Source organism: Oncorhynchus nerka, linkage group LG24, assembly GCF_034236695.1.
Source record: "Oncorhynchus nerka isolate Pitt River linkage group LG24, Oner_Uvic_2.0, whole genome shotgun sequence".
In the NCBI taxonomy this organism is placed as follows: Eukaryota; Metazoa; Chordata; class Actinopteri; order Salmoniformes; family Salmonidae; genus Oncorhynchus; species Oncorhynchus nerka.
The window spans coordinates 66,153,457-66,175,692 of NC_088419.1; the positions used below are offsets into that span (position 1 = coordinate 66,153,457).

General features: G+C 43.5%; 1 protein-coding gene across 1 annotated transcript in view; it reads left to right on the plus strand.

Moving 5' to 3' along the window:
* Positions 1-204: 204 nt before the first annotated feature.
* The window catches only part of LOC135564247 (neuroligin-1-like), a 72,634-nt gene continuing 50,602 nt past the window's right edge, over positions 205-22,236 (plus strand). Inside the window, exon 1 of the mRNA XM_065008510.1 lies at positions 205-1,056. Coding sequence (XP_064864582.1) covers positions 549-1,056 — 508 coding nt within the window. The 5' untranslated portion in view covers positions 205-548. The remainder of the gene's footprint in view (positions 1,057-22,236) is intronic.

The window sequence follows — 22,236 nt, forward strand, 5'->3', positions numbered from 1 at the left end:
CTCCCTTAACTAATGCCCAGTCACTCAGTCAGTCTGCTACTTGCACATGATTGATGAGGTGTCACTAGGCAGACTGTGATTCCCCTGTGCTCTGCTTGATGGCAACATAGCCAGAATGTAACAGCCAGTAAAGCCCTGCTCTGTTCATATTTCTTCTCTCCACCTCAGTACTAATTAATTATTTTTTATTTCCTGCAGGATATAGACCCACGCCTCGACTGGGGTTGATTTATCTGTGGAAGACCTGCTGCAAATGGCTGCCCTGCCTGCGTCGCCAGGATGGAAAACAGGACTGTCAATAGGATGCGGCCTGACGAATAGCAGCAAGTGAAGATGTTGCCTCCGCCAGTGTGAAATCAGTGGGGAGTACTTGCCATGCAAAGAGCCTTTGAAAGTTTTGACAGCCGCACGTTTGGGAGGCCTCATACTTTTCCTTTGATTGTACCCCTTTCTGTGGGCGGACCTAAAGTGGATTGTTGCTGCTAGCGCTGCGGTGTGGTGAGCCCTAGTTGGTGTGTGTGTGTATCTACTGGTGTGGCAGAGGGAGCATGCCCCTGCAGAGGCCTGGCCGTCTGAGGCTGCACCCTGCCTGGAGGGTCATGCAGCCCCGGCTGGGCGTAGGCCTGGGTCTGGGCCTGGACCTCACCTTCCTGCTATGGATACTGAGCCTAGCACAGCAGGCCCTGGTCACGGCCTCTCAGAAACTGGACGAGACGGACCCCGTGGTCACCACCGTCTACGGCAAACTGAGGGGCGTCAAGAAGGAGCTCAACAACGAGATCCTGGGACCCGTCATTCAGTTCCAGGGGGTACCTTATGCCGCACCCCCCACGGGCGAGAGGCGCTTCCAGCCCCCGGAGCCGCCCATCTCGTGGCCAGAGGTCCGTAACGCCACGCAGTTCGGCCCGGTCTGCCCTCAGACCATCGTGGAGGGGCGTCTGCCAGACGTCATGCTGCCTGTGTGGTTCACTAACAACCTGGAGATAGTGTCTTCTTACGTACAGGACCAGAGCGAGGACTGCCTTTTCTTAAACATATATGTTCCCACTGAGGATGGTGAGTTAACAGCAGGACCAACAGGAAAAACAGACCTAAACCAACAACCCCTTTTAAAATATTTTCCTGTGTGTTTTGTACTGACAAGAGTGAGAAAAGCATGACCTCTGCATGTTTACGTGCATGACACTGCTTTTATGTGTGTGAGTATGTATGTGTGTGTGCGCCTCTATGTGTGTGTGTGTGTGTGTGTGTCTGTGTGTGTGTGTCTATCTGTGAGTGTGCGGCTGTTCATCAGTCTCCTGATCCCTTCCTCACGCACATCCTCCTGTTTACCTCAGCACGTCCATTCAGGTGAGACTGGTTCCTCCTTTCCCCTCCTCCTCCTGCTTCTCCTCCTCCTCACTCCTCACTCCTGACTGATAGCAGGTCATCATCTGTCCATTGTGTGTAGGCACAATGAATAGGGCTCATCAAGGAGGAAGCTCATGTAAATAATGATTATTGATTGATTTACTGACTGATTGATTAATGAACTAAGCCAGTAAGAGCAACCCACTGGGCACAGATGTCAATTCAACGCCTATTCCACATTGGTTCAACGTAATTTAATTGAAATGACGTGGAAAAAACGTTGATTCAACCGGTGTGTGCCCAGCGGGAACTCTCTTTGCTACCACATTCTCTCCTTCCTCAGCAGTCAGATAGTGGTGTTGCATGCTCCAACTGTCCTTAATGGAGCTCCATGTTATTTTTTAGTCTTCTATTCATTTTACAGTAAAAAGAATATCCAAGGAATGTGCCAGGAAACCGGGCAAGAAAATATGTAGACAAGGAGGTATGTATGCACTGGAATAAATAACAGAGAAAACAGAGAAGGGAGGGCCGGTGGCATGGGGCCCCAGAGAGAGGCGTCTCCCCTCCCCAGTCAGCGATCCACCGAGAGGTGAGGAGAGGAAGTGGGGCCCTCTGATTGGCTGCCAGGTCCCAGGTCAGAGAGTATCCTGTAATTGATGACGTGTGTGAGGAGTTAACTGTGGTGAGACGTCGGCCACTCTTAAATTAGATGGGCGCACGGTGAACTTGCAGAGTCTAATCTCAATTAAAAGGGATGGTATTGCTGTTCCATTGGCTTGCTCTGGCTTTATCGATCATGGCTTCATCAAGATAATGTTCTCTAGTCTCCTTCCCTCCCCACTCCTCCCTCTTTCTTTCTTTATTTCTTTCTCTCTCCTTCCTTCTCTCTCTCTCTTCTGCTGGCTGGCAGAGTGGCAGTGCATTGTGCCTCTCAGGGCCGGTGACAGCGCCCTTGATAAGGCGTGTGGTGTTAATGCAGCCACTCTGGCAGGCAGGAGGCTGGGGGGGCGCTCATTAAACATCCTCTCTCTGCGCCCACTCTCCTCTCTGCTGAGCTACACACACCAGGCAGGGCAACCCCTCTCCAACCCTCCTCCCCTCCGAAGATTTGGGTTCTGGCATATCAGGCTCCGACACTGTTATAGCATTGCCAACATATTCCCACATCACCTCAGATATTCCATCGCACTAGCAGTCCTCCAAGTCCCTTAATTAAACATATATACCCAGAGGTAGTCACACATATAGTATTTCGTAGACATATACAGTAGCTCCAATGTACAGTTGAAGTCAGAAGTTTACATACACCTTAGCCAAACACATTTAAACTCAGTTTTTCACAATTCCTGATATTTAATCCTAGTAAAAATGTCCTGTCTTAGGTCAGTTAGGATCACCACTTTATTTTAAGAATGTGAAATGTCAGAATAATAGTAGAGAGAGTGATTTATTTAAGCTTTTATTTCTTTCATCACATTCCCAGTGGGTAAGACGTTTACATACACTCAATTAGTATTTGGTAGCATTGCCTTTAAATGGTTTAACTTGAGTCAAACGTTTCGGGTAGCCTTCCACAAGCTTCCCACAATAAGTTGGGTGAATTTTGGCCCATTCCTCCTGACAGAGCTGGTGTAACTGAATCAGGTTTGTAAGCCTCCTTGCTCGCACATGCTTTTTCAGTTCTGCCCACAAATTTTCTACAGGATTGAGGTTACGGCTTTGTGATGGCCACTCCAATACCTTGACTTTGTTGTCCTTAAGCCATTTTGCCACAACTTTGGAAGTATGCTTGGGGTCATTGTCTATTTGGAAGACCCATTTGGAAGACCCAAGCTTTAACTTCCTGACTGATGTCTTGAGATGTTGCTTCAATATATCCACATAATTGTCCTCCCTCATGATGCCATCTATTTTGTGAAGTGCACCAGTCCCTCCTGCAGCAAAGCATCCCCAAAACATGATGCTGCCACCCCCATGCGTCATGGTTGGGATGGTGTTCTTCGGCTTGCAAGCCTCCCCCTTTTTCATCCAAACATAACGATGGTCATTATGGCCAAACAGTTCTATTTTTGTTTCATCAGACCAGAGGACATTTCTCCAAAAAGTACAGTCTTTGTCCCCATGTGCAGTTGCAAACTGTAGTCTGTTTTTTTATGGCGGTTTTGGAGCAGTGGCTTCTTGCTGAGCGGCCTTTCAGGTTATGTCGATATAGGACTTGTTTTACTGTGGATATATATAATTTTGTACCTGTTTCCTCCAGCATCTGCACAAGGTCCTTTGCTGTTGTTCTGGGATTGATTTGCACTTTTCACACCAAAGTACGTTCATCTCTAGGAGACAGAACGCGTCTCCTTCCTGAGCGGTATGACGGCTGCATGGTCCCATGGTGTTTGTACTTGCATACTATTGTTTGTACAGATGAACGTGGTACCTTCAGGTATTTGGAAATTGTTCCCAAGGATGAATCAGACTTGTGGAGGTCTACAGATTTTTTGTCTTAGGTCTTGGCTGATTTCTTTTGATTGACCCATGATCTCAGGAAAAGAGGCACTGAGTTTGAAAGTAGGCCTTGAAATACACCCACAGGTACACCTCCAATTGACTCAAATGATGTCAATTAGCCTATCAGAAGCTTCTAAAGCCATGACATAATTTTCTGGAATTTTCCAAGTTGTATAAAGGCACAGTCAACTTAGTGTATGTAAACTTCTGACCCACTGGAATTGTGATACAGTGAATTATAAGTGAAATAATATGTCTGTAAACAATTGTTGGAATAATGACTTGTGTCATGCACAAAGTAGATGTCCTAACCGACTTGCCAAAATTATAGTTTGTTAACAAGACGTGTGGAGTCGTTGAAAAACGAGTTTCAATGACTCCAACCTAAGTGTATGTAAACTTCAGACTTCAACTGAATATACCCAATATACCTTTACTAACTAATCATATCATAACTTGTCCCCTCTCTCCCTGTTCCTCTTTGCTTAATCATTTGACCTCCTTTCCTGCCAGTCAGAGCCACCATGTTGACCCCCCCCCCCCCCCCCACTTAATACGGAAATTGGAGTATGACAGATGTCACATGACTCTGCCGCTGCCGAGTGCAAGCCAATGAAGTGGCTGATCACACATTTGAATGTTTCTCTTAAATGTTCACTTGATGATGGCAAAACTGCAACAACTATGTTACTGTGTTTTGCTACATTGTCTATTTCCATGTGTTCTTATTACCTTAAAAAATGACACAGCTTCCTCGAAGTTAGGGATATAATTTATTGATTGCAGTGCTTCATGGGTAAAGCAGTGTGATGAGATGGAATCATGTTTTAGTCACCACAAGCTGCAACACACTGATGTCTAATTCATTTTTTGGCACTGGTCACTCAGCATTTTGCCACTGCAATTATCTACTCACTCTATATCTCGGGTCACTGTGGAAGCACACACAATTCAGGCAATGAGCTCAGGGACATCAGTAATGCAGTAAAGAGTCATGTTTTGTGCCTCTCTTTTTATATGTTTATTAGTAGGCTATTTTTCATCATTCCAGACCACGTTGATTATAAGATTTCAAATGTACAGATCAGAATGTCTCAGTCACATTGATTGTTTCAGGGGAGAGCTAATTCATCCACTATATCCTCTGTACTACTGCAGAGATTTTCAGTTCATGTTTGTATTCATTCAATGTTTTGTTCCTCTTTGGGCATATGTAAAAGAGAGGCACATTTGAAGTTGAGTGTTGTGTAATTCAGGTTGAACTGTGATAGTGTGGTACTTCTATTCCACATCCGGGTTTCCCAAACTTTTTCACTCGGGCCCGCCTTCCAGCTTTTAGGAACCCCCCACCACCACGTCTATTTCTATGGGCACAAGCACTGTGCACTTTTCACACCCCTCTTGTTGGCGGAGAGAATTGTGCAGGTTTAAAGCTTATTTCTTGCAATTCTACACATTTCGTCATGGGGTGCAAATAAAATGTTGCATTTTTAAAGCAAATTTTCTTGCAATTCTCTACATTTTGCCATGTCTAATGTGTATTCATGTGATTTTTGAGTGACTAAAAAATGACAACAAAATCTATAGGTTAAAAAATCTAAATAAATGACTAACATGACAAGAGGAACTGATGATACACTACCCAATGTGCGTTCTACTATTACAACTTTCAAGAGTAAGTTTAAAGCCGGACTGAGTTCCATGCATTTTTTAAAATACTCCCCATCTAGTAAGATATTAGTTAGGTTTTTCTCCAAATTTGCATCCACATTGAGGGTATTACAGAGCTGATTTAGAATAGATCTGTGTGGTTGGGGAAAGTCGGTGAAGGTTAAATAAAGCTCTTTAATCAATTTGGGGATGGTTTCTATGAGATGCTGTTCAGTTGTTATAGTAGTTCTGCAGTACTCCAAATAACTGGAACCCAGTGTAGTTAGTGTTATGATGAAGGCTGTTTTACACATAGAGTGATATATAGTTGCCCTTAGCACTCCCACCCCCCCTTTCCATTTATGAGGTCTCGTCCCAGTTTTGTAATGGTTGAAGGGGTCTCCTGGGGGAGGTGCAGGGCCTCAGGAATAGATTTTTACAGCTCCAATAAGTTTCCAGCCTTCTCCCCACTGTCTCCCCGGAGAGAAGCTGTCTGTAAAACCTGGGCTAAAGTTTTAGTTTTAAAGGTGTGCTGTAGCTTTCTTTATGTGGGCTGAAGCACTGTGGGTGGGTGGGTGGGTGGGTGAGTGGGTGGGTGGGTGGGTGAGTGAGTGGGTGGGTGGGTGGGTGGGTGGGTGAGTGGGTGGGTGGGTGGGTGGGTGGGTGAGTGGGTGGGTGGGTGGGTGGGTGAGTGGGTGGGTGGGTGGGTGAGTGGGTGGGTGGGTGAGTGGGTGGGTGGGTGGGTGAGTGGGTGGGTGGGTGGGTGAGTGGGTGGGTGGGTGGGTGGTTGGGTGGGTGAATGTGTATATGATTGTATGTTCCATGTGTTTCAGTCTTTCTCTGTAAGAGAGATCAAAAGAGGCAAACCTGTGTGTTTGTGTTTGTGCGGGCAAACGTGGGTGTGCATTTGTAGACTTTTCTGTACACATACAAACGGACTATCAGGAAATCAGAGATGAATTGTTCCAATGGTGACTGTGAACATCACCCGTAGTTTGTGCTAAGTGTATTCAATTTGAGCAGAAGTGTACAATGGTGGGCTCAGCATTCATAAGAATCAGGCTGTGAGTGAAGTCATTCGAGTTTGGTAGAGTTGGGAAAGGCCCTATATGTTATTCGTGGTGGATTGGATTCTCTCTGCGGATTGTGCATGCACATACAGAGGGATTTAACTGCTGTGGCGTGTAGTAAGTATGTGTGAGTCATGGGACTGCTCTGTAGACTTAACGAGGTGCTTCCAGACTTCGTGGCAAATCTAATCTGTTAATTTTCAATTGATCAATGCTGATTCCACTACTGAGAGCCACACTTCAAGTGTATTTTCAATCTGAAAAAGTAATACCTCACCTGGTTTTGATAGCTCCGTGCTCTCACCGTGAGTTTCCATCAAATGAGGTATGAAAATGTTGATTGGGAAAGTCTCCCCTGATCTTTTATGCTGTAGCAGGAAGAATGGTGGCTGAACATTTACTATTGTTGTCATACTAAGATGTTTCTGTGAAGGTACAAATGGGATTCCAAGGTTCCAGTGTTGATAGCTTCAGTTAAATATTAATGACGACTGTATTATGATAAATAAATGAGTATCTTCATTTTTGAATCTTTAATAAATGGCATTAAACTGAAGATAACAGTCCATGCATTGCACTTATTATAGAGCTAGTAGTAGGGAAACAATGGAAAACTACAGACCTAATATGGCTTTCTGTGCTGTTCATTTCTAAGAAATTGTATTTTGATGCAGTGTGAAATGCATTGCAAGCTCTCATGCATATTTAAAATATACTGTTGAATCAACATAGATATTGCTGCCGAGAAGTAACAGCTTTTTACCATAGTTTCAATTTCATATTCACAGACATTCTTTATGCGCCTTTCCAAAATGTCCTTATACTATGTAATGCATGAGGCTGCAATGATGGAGAACATTCAACAATGACAATGCAATGAGTAGAGAGGGAAATGTTCCCACATTTAGAGTTAGTTCTCTTTCTAACAATCAGTGTCAATACCATGTACTATAGCCCTAGTGTTGATGCACAGACGTACAAGCACAGAACAGTATGCGCGTCTTTGCACTTTTACACATGCTAACATATGTTCATCGCAGTAGGGTTTGATTCTATCACTTAATTTTTTTGTGGCCTCATGGCCTATTCCTCGGAATTCAGAGCAGGGTTGAATAGAGGCTCTTTAAGAAAACACAGGCCCGGATGTGCAATGCTGCAGTGAAGGAGAAAGAGAAAGCGAGGGATAGAAAGAGGGAGAGAACGAGAGAGAGCGAGAGAGAGAGAGAGCGCCAGTGGGTGATATAATGTTTGGACTGACTTGGTCGGTGGCAGCTGTGATAAATTCTGAAACGCCAATTCACTGCGGCCCATTTTAAAGGGCCAGGCCACACTTTAGTGCAGAGTTGCTGTGTGCCCCATTTGAACTACAGTGGGAAACTGTTAAACATCATCTTCCTTGACATACAATCCGCTAATTGCCCAAGGACATGTTTGCTATGTGTCAGAAGACTGTGAGGTATAACTCAAACAGAATGGTAATGCCAATGGCAACCTGTGATGAAATGTGATGGTACAGGAACCTTGATTTCAGGATGATGCAGTATTGGAAAGTGGCTTGTTTGTTGGTTCTGTGATGAGTAAAACCCCATAGGTTTTATATAGGCCTTACATCATGGATACCTGGGACTGTATACTCAGGATACCTTGTACTATACCTGTTTTTTCTATTTGCACTGTAGTCCAAAAGTGTCAATATATAGTACATTAACCAATTGCCATTGATAGTTGTACATCAGTTTGAACGTATTTAATAATTGTCAGGGTGGGCATTTAAATAATAAGTCCACATCATCAGGCTCATTTCTGGCTACCAACTGCACACCCATTCTTGTGATCAGGGAGTATGAAATTTGGTTTTAGCCGACTGCCAAGTCACTTTAATTATGGTTTATGCTAAATTAGGGAGTGTCGGATGAAACAGATTCCGTGCTGCACTTGGCCCTGTTCCCGGTTGAGCACAGTGCATTTTCTCAGTAAGTGACAACTATTGAACCTGAAGAAGAGGGGGGAAGAGAGAGAGAAAGAGAGCGGGTTGGAGTGACAAGCTGTTGCAGATGGCCACCGTGCAGGGGAATCTAAGTAAATGCAGGTTTCACCTTGACTTGATAATGGGAACAAAGCACCTGACCCAGAGTGTGTTAATCAATGGGTTTAAGTTTACCTCCCAGCTGCTACCTCTTCTACAGTCTGCCTGTTTACTGTAGAAAGGTCATTGGCACATTTTCATTCCCATGTAGAAACTCATTTTTAATACTTTTGGCCCCCGTAACAAATATGTTTAAATGACAGAGGTTATTCTTGGAATAAGAAGTAATAAACTGTAATTTGCACATACAGTAGTCCATAAATCACTTAGCCAGGAGCCACGTTCTACTGAGGTGCTCCATATCAGAGGGTGTCATTAATAAATGTTTAACCGTAGAAGTTGTCGAGGCGGCTTTCAGATGCATATTAAAGATAAATCCATGAGGATTTGAAACCATTAAGTACCTTCACCCTGTGTTCACTTGTTTTAATGTTTAATTTCAAACAAAAATCAGGAGTGGTCGAGAATGGTACATGTGGGACTTGAATACTTCGGGGACTAAGCCACAAATTACCCAGGTCTCCCATGCTCCCACTTTCCACCAAACATTTCATTATTGGCCTGGAGTTAAAGCCAGTAATTAGTTTCACCAATCCACGGAAGTGTGACTAATTGGAATTTAAGGCTTCTGTCGGTCAAAGGGACAGCAGATAACTTGCTCCCCTGCCCGGCAATCTCTTACACACTCATATACAGTTCACACACACACACACACACACACACACACACACTCTCCCTCACAGACACACACACACTCCCTGAAGTATCCAGATACAGTCCACCACAGCAAAATCAATGGTCCTCTTTGTGTCTGCACAAAGGCTGCAATAGACACCTCAGTGCCTCTAATTAGACGAGAGCTGTCAATAACTCATCACTCCTGTCATTAAGCATATTGGCAACCAGGAAATGGGCCGCAGTCAGTTTTTTTTCACTGGTTCAGCGGCTCGCCACACCGTCCGTCTCCCATCTGTGACAGTGGACATTGTCGTTATAGCGGGGGTCATTTAATCACAGAGTTCATAATGTGTGCACGCAGCTAGAAAAGTAACATGTATTCTGGTGGGTGGCCTCTCCACTCATCTTGCAACCAGGCGACGCTCTGGTCTGACAGGTAAAGGCAAAGGTGATGATTAATGGAGGGGTGGAGGAGTACATTAAGTGACGATCAGAAAACAGGCAGACTGGGAGAAATCAGCCTTGAGGTCCGGCCGCGCCGAGCAGGTTCCACAAGCAGTTGAAACTATGAGGAGTTCACCTTGAATATTAATGGCTGGGCAGAGCCATCAATCCCTGTGGCAGCCAGGCAGAGGGAGAGAGGGAGAGAGGGAGAGAGGGTGAGAGGGAGAGAGGGAGAGAGGGGAGCTTCAGTATCAGACCACTGTGGTTATTCTGTGTCAACTGTGCAGCCTGCTTACAGCAGAATTGTATATGGACATGATAGACAAGTCAAAGCAAAATATTTTCAATCCAACTGCAACTACATTCTAAGAAAAAAAGGTGCTATCTAGAACCTAAAAGGGTTCTTCGGCTGTCCCCATAGGATAACCTTTGAAGAACCCTTTTTGGTTCCAAGTAGAACCCTATTGGGTTCCATGTAGAACCCTTTCTGCCTGGAGTTCTGCTTGCAACCAAAAATGGTTCTACCTGAAACCAAAAAGGGTTCTCCTATGGGGACAGCCGAAGAAACTGTTTGGAAACCTTTTTTCTAAGTGCGTAGACAAGAAATATCAAGATGTCCTATAAGTCAACTAAAGTCAATCCTGGCCAGACAATTTGTATCTATTTCTTTTCATTAGATAGATAAAAAAGCAGGCATTTGAAGTCACCAGAGATTGGCTAAGAAACAGTATCTCCATTAATATTCATTCAACAAGTAGACATTCGTATGAAAAATGGGCAGAGGGGGAAAAAAAACTAAATATATATTGTTTTACAGTGTGGTAACTCAAAAATAACCAATAATTAGTACCCTACAGTGCATGAAACCAAAACAACTACAGATTTATTCAGCCAAAATAATCACACAGAATCTTATTCGTATATGTTTAATTCCGACAGTCTGCAGAGTGGAGACTTGTTTGAGCCGAGCATACTCCCCTGAGGTGTTAAAGGATGTCAGTGCAGAGTTAAAAGCAGACATCAGAGTCCGGCTGCGCCAATCACATGCCTCACTTTGAGTCAGTAGTCGTGCACCATTTCAAGTCTGAGTCACACTCCTTTTTGTGTCTGACTAACTTTGGATCATCCCACTCAAACCGCACCCCGAGCTAGGATGTGATGCTTTGTTGTCTATTTTATGTTTGTGGGTGTTCGCCAGAGCTGAGTGTATCAGTGTCTCGGTGTAAGAGATCTAAGCCCAAAGAAGTTAATGTTAGACATCAATAATTCCATAAAGCAGAATTTCATGTTGAGTCAGAGGATAACATCATTAAAAAAACAGTGCATTGGGAATGAGTTCCAGACTCCTTTTGTGCTGTCACATTGTGACAAGAAGGGCTCTATTCAATCAGTAGTGCTGAAGATCCGCTTCATAGTGCGATTGACAATTGACAATGTCTCAAGCGGCAATTACCTTTATATTTTATCTTCCGCGTTCCGGGTTGAATCCAGACCGAAGAATATGACAGTATATAGCATCATCTGCTGTAGTTACATTATTGTCATATGATTTAGGAATTTTTCAGTTGACCCCGTCAGTGTTAGTAAATCATACATTTGTATGCTCTTGCATGTGGTATACAGATGTAGGATCTTAATTTGACCACTCTTTTGTTGCTGAGAATGTTCCATTGCAGGAAATGCAGATGAGCGTTGTGATTTACATACATTTGCTGAAAACCCACAGTAACAGGGTTATATTAACAGTATTGTAGCCTATTTTTGGCCAGGTTAATAATAGCCTAACCATGGATTAAGCAACATTATTGACTACGCGTTCTAATCCAGTTTCTGCAGGATTATTTTGCTGTGAAATTAAAGTCAAATTAAGATCCTACACCTACATCTGTACTATATGCCACTTTTTGACACCCTCTAGCTACAGTAATTTTAGCATAACCTTTAAAATAGCAGGATCTTCTCTATGAATTATGCTTGAATAATGTCTGACTGTTGCAGGCAGCACAGGACCCAGGAACTGCATTCATGCCATCAGAGTTCATTTTGTGGGATCACTAAATTCAGTTCTGCTCAGGGTCACAGTGAAGAATTCCAATAGTATTGGACAGGCAATGGTCAGGGTCACGTTTGCCATCTCCCTCCAGCGCTACTCCATAAAGAGCTTAATCGGAAGCCTTAGCACTTAGACCAAAGGTCAACACAGACCAGAACCACAGAGAAAAACTGCAACAACATTCAGACTCTAGAAACATTATATTCCTGTAGGGCCAAAACATTTTTGTTGGAGATTGTAACAAATGCAAAGAGCATATTTTCTGTGTTTTTTTTTTCAGGAGGATTTATGACTTGGTGATATAAAACGGCACGCTATACTCAAATAGCTAGCAGCGATTTAGCCACTAAAGCTGTCAAGACTCCAACTGTTGGTCCTTATTAACCAGTGTAGTGGCATTTAGGAAGCCACATGACAAGCTTGGCTAATTCTCTACCTCCTTCCTCGTAAAAGAAGAAGAGAATAAAACTCAGGCTGAAAATCAGGTTAGCCCAGTCCACAGATTTGAAATATCAAGTTTGTTAAATCACACTGGTCTTTTGCTGGTCTCTGACGTTTGAATAATCGCAGGAAGACAGTCTGGCTTTGGCTTTTAATGTGCTTGATGGTAGTCCACTGTGACTTGGCCCTCTTTGTTCCGCTCTTTAAATGTTCTATCTAGCTGCTGACACAGAGGCCTGTGTTTAATTGTATTCAGGGCTCTTTGTTTGGGATTTTGGAGCGCCATTATGCCAGGAAGTCGGGTTAATTGGTGTTTCTGCTGATAGGAAGGACCTTTAAACAGCTCAAACTGAGTTTGACATCTCTGGCCAAATATTGCTCAATGCCTCTCAAGCCACTGCTATAGCAGATCGGTAACAGGATGCTAGTTTCACTGAGGCAGTGTGGAGCAACAGTTCCCACTGTACTGTATATCACAGGATATCGGAACAGCGACTTGTTATCATTTGCTCTCGTGACACCTGTCTCAGTGCACTCAGCTCCTGATGTCTCAATAATGGGAAAGAAGGAAACCTTAACTACTCACAAATTGTGTTTGCCAAACGTTCCCATATATCAAAGGAGATTTGCACCTGACTGATAACTTGCTTTTTATTTCCAAAGGCATTTCAAAGTTTGTCAGGGAGATAAAAGTGCGCCAAAGGAATAGAGTGTGAAATGCTATTTCTTTTCAAATCATTATATTTCTGGTGTTTCTCTTAAGCCCTTAGAATTTATGGTCACCTGCTTGTCGCCTGCAGTACTTAGATGATGAAGCAGAGGCTCTCCACATTAGAGTGGCCCCCCAACCCTAAGATCCTGCTCTCTGATATCTGCCACTGTCATCTTCCTTCAGCCAGTCATCGATATGCCTTGTTCTCAGTCTCAGCAAACAGGCAGTGCAAATCAAATCAAATCAAATAAATTGTCACATGCGCCGAGTACAACAAGTGCAGACTTTACCGTGAAATGCTTACTTACAAGCCCTTAACCCAACAGTGCAGTTCAAGAAGAGTTAAGAAAATATTTACCAAGTAGACTAAAATAAAAAGTCATAATAAAAAGTAACACAAAAATAACAATAATGAGGCTATATACAGGGGACACCGGTACTGAGTCAGTGAGCGGGGGTGCAGGTTAGTTGAGGTCATTTGTACATGTAGGTGGGGGTGAAGTGACTATGCATAATTAATAAACAGCGAGTAGCAACAGTGTAGAAAAGGGAGGGAGAGTCAATGTAAATTGTCCGGTGGCGATTTGATGAATTGTTCAGCAGTCTAATGGCTTGGGGGTTGAAGCTGTTGAGGAGCCTTTTGGTCCTAGACTTGGCATTCCGGTACCGCTTGCCGTGCGGTAGCAGAGAAAACAGTCTATAATTTGGGTGACTGGAGTCTCTGGCAATTTTAAGGGCTTTCCTCTGACACCGCCTATTGTATAGGTCCTGGATGACAGAAAGCCTGGTCCCAGTGATGTACTGGGCTGTACGCACTACCCTCTGTAGCGCCTTACTGTCAGTTGCTATACCAGGCGGTAATGCACCTGGTCAGGATGCTCTCAATGGTGCAGATATAGAACATTTTGAGGATCTGGGTACCCATACCAAATCTTTTCAGTCTCCTGAGGGGGAAAAGGTTTTGTCGTGCCCTCTTCACCACTGTCTTGGTATGTTTGGACCATGATAGTTCATTGGTGATGTGGACACCAAGGAACTTGAAACTCTCGACCCGCTCCGATACAGCCCCGTCAATGTTAATGGGGGCCTGTTCGGCCCGCCTTTTCCTGTAGTCCACAATCATCTCCTTTGTCCTGCTCACATTGAGGGAGAGGTTGTTGTTCTGGCACCACACTGCCAGTTCTCTGGCTTCATCCCTATAGGCCGTCTCATAATTATCGGTGATCAGCACTACCACTGTTGTGTTGTCAGCAAACTTAATGATGGTGTTGGAGTCGTGTTTGGCCACGCAGTCATGGGTGAACAGGGAATACAGGAGGTGACTAAATACACACCCCTGAGGGACCCCAGTGTTAAGTATCAGCATGGCAGACGTGTTGTTGCCTACTCTTACCACCTGGGGGCGGCCCGTCAGGAAGTGCAGGAGGGAGGTGTCCTTAGCTTAGCGATGAGCTTTGTGGGCGCTATGGTGTTGAATGCTGAGCTGTAGTCAATGAATAGCATTCTCACATAGGTATTCCTTTTGTCCATCTGTGGATCTGTGAGAAAGGGTCCGGGAGGATGCACTTCATGGTGGAGTGCGGTAATCATTTAGGCAGGTTACCTTTGGCTTGGGCACAGGGACTATGGTGGTCTGCTTGAAACATGTAGGTATTACAGGCTCGGTTAGGGAGAGGTTGAAAATGTCAGTGAAGACACTTGACAGTTGGTCCACGCATGCTTTGAGTACATGTCGTGGTAATCCGTCTGGCCCAGCAGCTTTGTGAATGTTGACCTTTTTAAAGGTTTTGTTCACATCGGCTACCGAGAGCATTATCACACAGTCATCCAGAACAGCTGGTGCTCTGGTGCATGCTTCAGTGTTGCTTGCCTCAAAGCTAGCATTAAAGGCATTTAGCTCATCTGGTAGGCTCGCGTCACTGGGCAGCTCGCGTCTGGGTTTCCCTTTGTAATCCGTAATAGTTTTCAAGCCTGCCACATCCGACAAGCGTCAGAGCCAGTGTAGTAGGATTCAATCTTAATTCTTTATTGATGCTTTGCTTGTTTAATGGTTCGTCTGAGGGCATAGTGGGATTTCTTACAAGTGTCCGGATTAGTCTCCCGCTCCTTGAAAGAGCCTGCTCCAGCCTTTAGCTTTATGCAGATGTTGCCTGTAATCCATGGCTTCTGGTTGGGATATGTACGTACAGTCACTGTGGGGACGACGTCATTTATGCACTTATTGATGAAGCCGATGACTGAGGTGGTGTACTCCTCAATGCCATTGGAGGAATCCCGGAACGTATTCCAGTCTGTGCTAGCAAAACAGTCCTGTAGTGTAGCATCCGCGTCATCTGACCACTTCCGTATTGAGCGAGTCACTGGTACTTCCTGCTTGAGTTTTTGCTTGTAAGCAGGAATCAGGAGGATATAATTATGGTCAGATTTGCCAAATGGAGGGCGGGAGGGAGCTTTTTATGCATCTCTGTGTGTGGAGTAAAGGTGGTCTAGGATTTTTTTTCTCTGGTTGCACATGTGACATGCTGGTAAAAATGTGCTAAAACTGATTTAAGTTTGCCTGCATTAAAGTCTCAGGCCACTAGGAGCGCCGCTTTCTGGGTGAGAATTTTCTTCTTTGCTAATGGCTTTATAGATTTGGTTGAGAGACCTTTTAATGCTAGCTTCGCTCTGTGGCAAAAAGACGGTTCTACGAATAATATAGATGAGAACTCTCTTGGTAGATAGTGTGGTCTACAGCTTATCATAAGGTACTCTACCTCAGGCGAGCAATAGCTCAAGACTTCTTTAATATTAGACATCGCGCACCAGCTGTTTTTGACAAATAGATACACACCCCCACCCCTCATCTTACCAGAGGTAGCATCTCTGTTCTGCCGGTGCATGTAAAATCCTGCTACCTCTATATTGTCCGTATCGTCGTTCAACCACGTCTCGTTTTTGATGTCCCCTTGGTAGGATAATCTTAATCGTTGGTCCTCAATCTTATGTTCCAATGATTGCACGTTAGCAAGAAGAACGGATGGCATTGTGAGTTTACTCGCTCGCCTACAGATTCTCAGAAGGCTGCCCGATCTGCGGCCCCTTTTCCTGTGTCTTTTCTTCACGCAAAAGGCGTGGATCTGTGCCTGCTCCAGTGAAAGCAGGATATCCTTCTTGTCAGACTCGTTAAAGGAAAATATTTCTTCCAGTCTGAGGTGAGTAATCGCTGTTCTGATATCCAGAAGTTCATTTCAGTCATAAGAGACGGTTGCAGCAACATTATGGACACAATAAGTTACACAAAATGCAAAAAAACTAAAAAATAGCAAAATTGGTTGGGAGAATGTAAAACGTCAGCCATGTTCCTCAGCGCCATCTTCAAGCGTTTAAAGGAAATATGTTTTTGACACAATAAAAGGAGGGCTGACCATTCACTGTGGTCTCTTTAATTAGCCCATGGGAGAAGAGGAGCTGGTGATTAATGGGAGCAGGGACCTTTTGAAGGACAGACAGACAGACAGACAGACAGACAGACAGACAGACAGACAGACAGACAGACAGACAGACAGACAGACAGACAGACAGACAGACAGACAGACAGACAGACAGACAGACAGACAGACAGACAGACAGGCTGCCAGCCCAGCAGGAGAGGTGAGAGGAGACAGGCAATGACGTGTCAGATAGAATGTTCCCTCTCTCGCCCCCCTCAGCTCTTTGACATGCCTACTGTTTAGCATAGAAGCGCACCTGCTGTGAGGGTCCCTCTTAAAGCTAAGACAGAGCACTAACTGTCCAAGGGTTGGTTCAGGCGTCTAATGGACAAGTTAAAGGAAAATACCACCCAAAAACTCTCTTTTAGTATTTGAATTAATTAGTTCATTGTTGATATAGTCCCAAAATGCTTTGTTTGTCAGAAATCAAGTTTTTAAGATATGTAACTTTCAAAATACAGAAATCATCCCAATATGATACAAAACGCAGCATCATATGGGGGCAATTTCTATATTTTGAAAGTTACATATCTTGAAAACTTGATTGCAGACAAGCAAAACATTTTGGACTATGTCAACAATGGACTACCAAAAGATAATTTTGGGGTGGAGTTTTCCTTTAAGCCTTGCACACATCACACCAAATGTGGATCTAGCGTTCCTCTGTCGATTGTTCAGCGCACTGTGTTTTAGGGACCAACCGCTGTAGACGTCTGACTGACATCGGTCAGCAAATTACGTTCAACAGCAAACTCTATTGGTGTGTCTGAGCCCTTAGAACCTAGCTATAATGATTGATGTGTATAATTGATTGATAAGAAACGCTGTGTCTGTAAAATAGCATAGATTAATCTTAAATGACAGAAGGGCACCAAGCTTTGCAGTTGTCATCTATACATTCAGTACAGTAGATTATATTGGGACTCCATGAGGCTTACATTTAGCAGATTAAGTTTTCAGAAATGTATTCTGCATTGATATCCCTCAAAAACATACAATGGCAAAGCAGCAGCCTCTAGGGGCAGGCTGAGTCTGCCAGAAAGCCCCTCTGACAGCCCCTTCCCCTTCTCCTTCCCTTCCCTCCGCTGGGTCGGAGACACACAGGAGACCATAAGGGAAAGCACTTCCCTTTTGTTGAGAGAAAACAAGCTTGAAGAAATGTGTGAACTCAGGGGCGGCGTCTGACACATCGGGCCCAGCATCGGGCCCTGCAGCCTGACCTGCCAGATTGGAGCTTCTGGGGAGGGGAAGCGAAACAGCGATTTCCGCCAATGTTTGGTATTTAAGACTTGGGAGGAGAATAAAAAGAGATTGATGTTGTGATGGATTGTCATTGACTTATGACCTTTTCCCCCACATTTCAGTACGGCGAGCCGTTGTCAAATGGCAGAGGGAATTTGCAAAGCTATTACCTTAGTGTCTAAGGTAAATCATATGCCTCTGAGTGGAGATGGCTCCCATAATACCTGCCATTTACTGGCCAAATTATCTATTATATTCCTGCTTCATATTTAGTTTGCTCCAGCCTGGCTCTGAGTCTGAGGGTAGGGAGGGGTGGGAGAATGGGAGCCTCCGCATTATTCACACCATGCAGGCCTGGCTTCTATAGTCCTCTTTTTTTCCTATTCAGATATTTCTTTGTGGATGGCTTTTGATATGCTTTGAGAGACAAGTTCAAATGCATTTTTTTTTACTACCACAGAGATTTATCAGTTGAGGAGATTTTCACCTTTGGAGATTTCAATTCTGTTTCGAAAATTAAAAACATCCCCAAAAGGGACTTCAAACTGAGGGAGGCTTCATCATATTGTTTTTGATGGCCTGGTGAAAGCAGCAGCAGCGTTTGCAACAGCTGTGGATTCGCAAAAACTGTATTTGTGTGATGAAAGGAGCATAATTGAATTCAAGGATGTAGGAGGCCACGTTATTAAGCCCTACCCTGCCTGTTCGTAAGGAATTAAAACACCTCAAATAAACCAATGACGGGGATATGAATTGAATCAGAAGTTAGACTTTCTGAGCAGGGATGATCTCTTTCTTATGCTAATCTGACGTCATTAGCATGCCTGCGGTAATCTTTCCCCATGCAGACTGAGTCACTGTTGCGAACTTCATCTTTCGGTCCATCTGAAAACATGATGCTGTCAGCGAGGGTAAAGCCTTGTGCTCCATACTAGCTACTGTGTGTTCATAAAAAGAACACATAATCAATTAGTTATAATGGACATTGAGAACCTAATGTCAGCTTTAATTATGAAGACTGAACCATTTTTAGTAGTACTCATACCATTGTTATGTTTCGAGTACCAACAAATTATTTATTCTGTGTGATATACTGTCACTTAGTTCACAGTGTTCCATTTGAAACCAGGTTGCATTTTGCTTCATGGGTTTCCAGGGAGTCCAGACTAGGTGCCTGTAATTAAGGGTGTCGTGATGCTCGATCCCAGTCGCTAGGTCCTTGTTGCTAGGTCGAGACACTTTTAATGACTTTGGAATATGAATATATTAAAAAATAATTAGCTGATCTGTGGTGATAATCTCAGTCAAGAGTCAATTAGTCGTTTTTTTTGTTAACGTGACAAAGGTTCCAGAGATAGAGAGGTGACAGTTATTAATTACCTCAGTTTGTCAGGCGCTCTCTATAGAGAAACCCAGACTCAGAGACCAGGGTAAACTGTCTGACATGCCAGCCATAGCCCCAAACAATGGAGAATTTAAGATATTTGACATACTGTACAGGCTGACTGAACACTCTCTCTCCTCTGGTGCTATTCTATTCTGGGAGCCATTTGTTCCTTTCACTGGGCTTATCTATGCCTCCTCCTGTCCTGCCATTCTTAGTTGGACTGTGCCTAGGTGTGGGTAATGAGGATCCTCAGACCTCATTGCCCTTCATTACCACTCGTCCTGATGGGACTATTTCTCTGTACGGAATGTCACCCTCAATGTGTTATCCATTGGCGCATCTGTGGAAAAGAACCCTTACAATTTTCTATCTCTATGAGGGTTTTAGTGATCAGGTCCTCATAGGCTTTAGAGTAGAACGATTACACCTAGTCACCCATGTACTGTATAGAGTTATTTTAAAGGAATTGCTCTAATTCAAGCTTCATTGTATTTTTTTTGTGAAGGATAAAGGTTCTCCTATATGTAAAATATGTTGAAAAGTCAATAAATACTGTACCCGTCAAAAGTTTGGACACACCTACTCATTCAAAAAAAAATCTTTATTTGTACTATTTTCTACATTGTAGAACTATGAAATAACACATATAGAATCATGTAGTAAGTAAAAGTTTTTATATTTGAGATCCTTCAATGTAGCCGCCCTTTGCCTTGATGACAGCTTGGCACACTCTTGCCATTCTCTCAACCAGCTTCATGAGTTAATCACCTGGAATGCATTTCAATTAACATTTGTGCCCTATTCAAAGTTAATTTGTGGAATTTATTTCTTCTTAATGAGTTTGAGCCAGTCAGTTGTTTTGTGTCATGGTAAGGGTGGTATACAGAAGATAACCTTATTTATTATAGCAACTCCATATTATGGCAAGACCAGCTCAAATAAGCAAAGAGAAATGACAGTCCATCATTATTTTAAGATATGAAGGTCAGTCAATGCGAAAAAATTCAAGAACTTTGAAAGTTTCTTCAAGTGCAGTCACAAAAACCATCAAGCGCTATGATGAAACTGGCTCTCATGAGGACCGCCACAGGAAAGGAAGACCCAGAGTAACCTCTACTGCAGAGGATAAGTTCATTAGAGTTAACTGCACCTCAGATTGCCGCCCAAATTAATGCTTCACAGAGTTCATGTAACAGACACATCTCAACATCAACTGTTCAGAGGAGACTGCGTGAATCAGACCTTCATGGTCGAATTGCTGCAAAGAAACCATGACTAAAGAACACCAATAAGAAGAGACTTGCTTGGGCCAAGAAATGAGCAATGGACATTAGACAGGTGGAAATTTTGGTCTTAAGAATCCAAATGTGAGATTTTTGGTTCCAACCGGCGTGACGCAGAGTAGGTAAACAGATGATCTCCGCATGTGTGGTTCCCACCGTGAAACATGGATGAGGAGGTGTGATGGTTTGGGGGTTCTTTGCTGGTGACACTGTTGGTGATTTATTTAGAATTCAAGGCACACTTAACCAGCATGGCTACCACAGTTCTGCAGCGACATGCCATCCCATCTGGTTTGAGCTTAGTGGGACTGTCATTTGTTTTTCAACAGGACAATGACACCTCCAGGCTGTGTCAGGGCTATTTGACCAAAATGGAGAGTGCTTCATCAGAAGACCTGGCCTCCTGAAACACCCGACCTCAACCCAATTGAGATGGTTTGGGATGAGTTGGACTGCAGAGTGAAGGAAAAGCTGCCAACAAGTGCTCAGCATATGTGGGAACTCCTTCAAGACTGTTGGAAAAACATTCCAAGTGAAGTGCTGTCATCAGCACTGCACTTCATGCACAGTCATGTGAAATCCATATATTAGGGCCTAATTTATTTATTTAAATTGACTGATTTCCTTATATGAACTTTAACTCAGTACAATTGTTGCATGTGGCGTTCATATTTTTGTCCAGTAAAAATGTAGACACCACCTAAACGGTAGAAATAAATGTAAAAGAAATTGGCATGGACCTGAGGCTAAATCAGGGTACTTCACCCGCTCACATTCACATCGGAGCCAGTTCTCTGAGTAGCCTACAAAAAGGTTGGTGATACCAAACAACAGATATACAATCTAAACATTTGTATAAATGATACAATTACCAGTCTCTGGCATGTGTTGTTTTATAATGCAAAACAAAATGTGTGATGGGACCAGCATTAGGATAGGTTAGTTAGTAAGCAATGTGTAAAGCGAACGTTCATGTGGGGGGAGAAACGGAGAGAAATGTCCGATTTGAGGAGTTCACATGCACATTCATCATCACAGGCGCCTACATAGAAAAATTGCATCAGCACATGCTTTATTGCCAGAAGCTGAAGCAACCCCTCGTGCCCTCTGAAATAAATTAGGTGAAGACAATCTGGAGGAGTTGGAGGAAACAAATCTGGCTACCAGAATCAGTGCCAAGTAGAGGGCTAGATAGAAGGTACGTGAGGTGAGAGCGCTAGTGAGGAGCAGTCCTGGGGTGTATTCATTAGTCAGATTCTCCAAATGGAAATCGTTTTGCAACAAAACTAGAGTTTCTATTGGGCAATTAATGTAGGCCCCTCCCCGTTTGTTTTTTTTTTGTTTCGTTTGGTTCCTAAAGTAGGCGGGTTACCTTGCAAAATGTTTTGCAACAGACGAAACGGAATCGGTCTAATGAATACACCACTGCTTTATACTGTAACTGATGACAGCCTCTGATTGGACTGTGTTTACCAAATATTCCAACATTTATTGGGATCTGTATTTTGATTGGTATATAGAGTGCTCTTTAGAATGCTTTTTGTCTAATTTGTTGGCCTTTACCAGTACTGCAGGGTTTGGGTTTTATTATTTGCTAAGCAGGGTGGATTGCTGGCGAGAGGCTTTATTGGTATTTGCGCAATATTGATTAAGTGACACCATGGAGAGCTCTCCTCTCACCTTCAGTGGCTGTTTTGTTATTGGTTTGATTACTGTAATACCATGGTGACTGATGCACTTTACATTTAGTCATCATCCATATCTGCAGAGAGTACACAGGAGGAGGTGCTTTCAACAGGCCAATGTTTATGTTCTCCTGAACATTTGTATTGTTTCTCTACTGATCATTATCTTGTCATTTT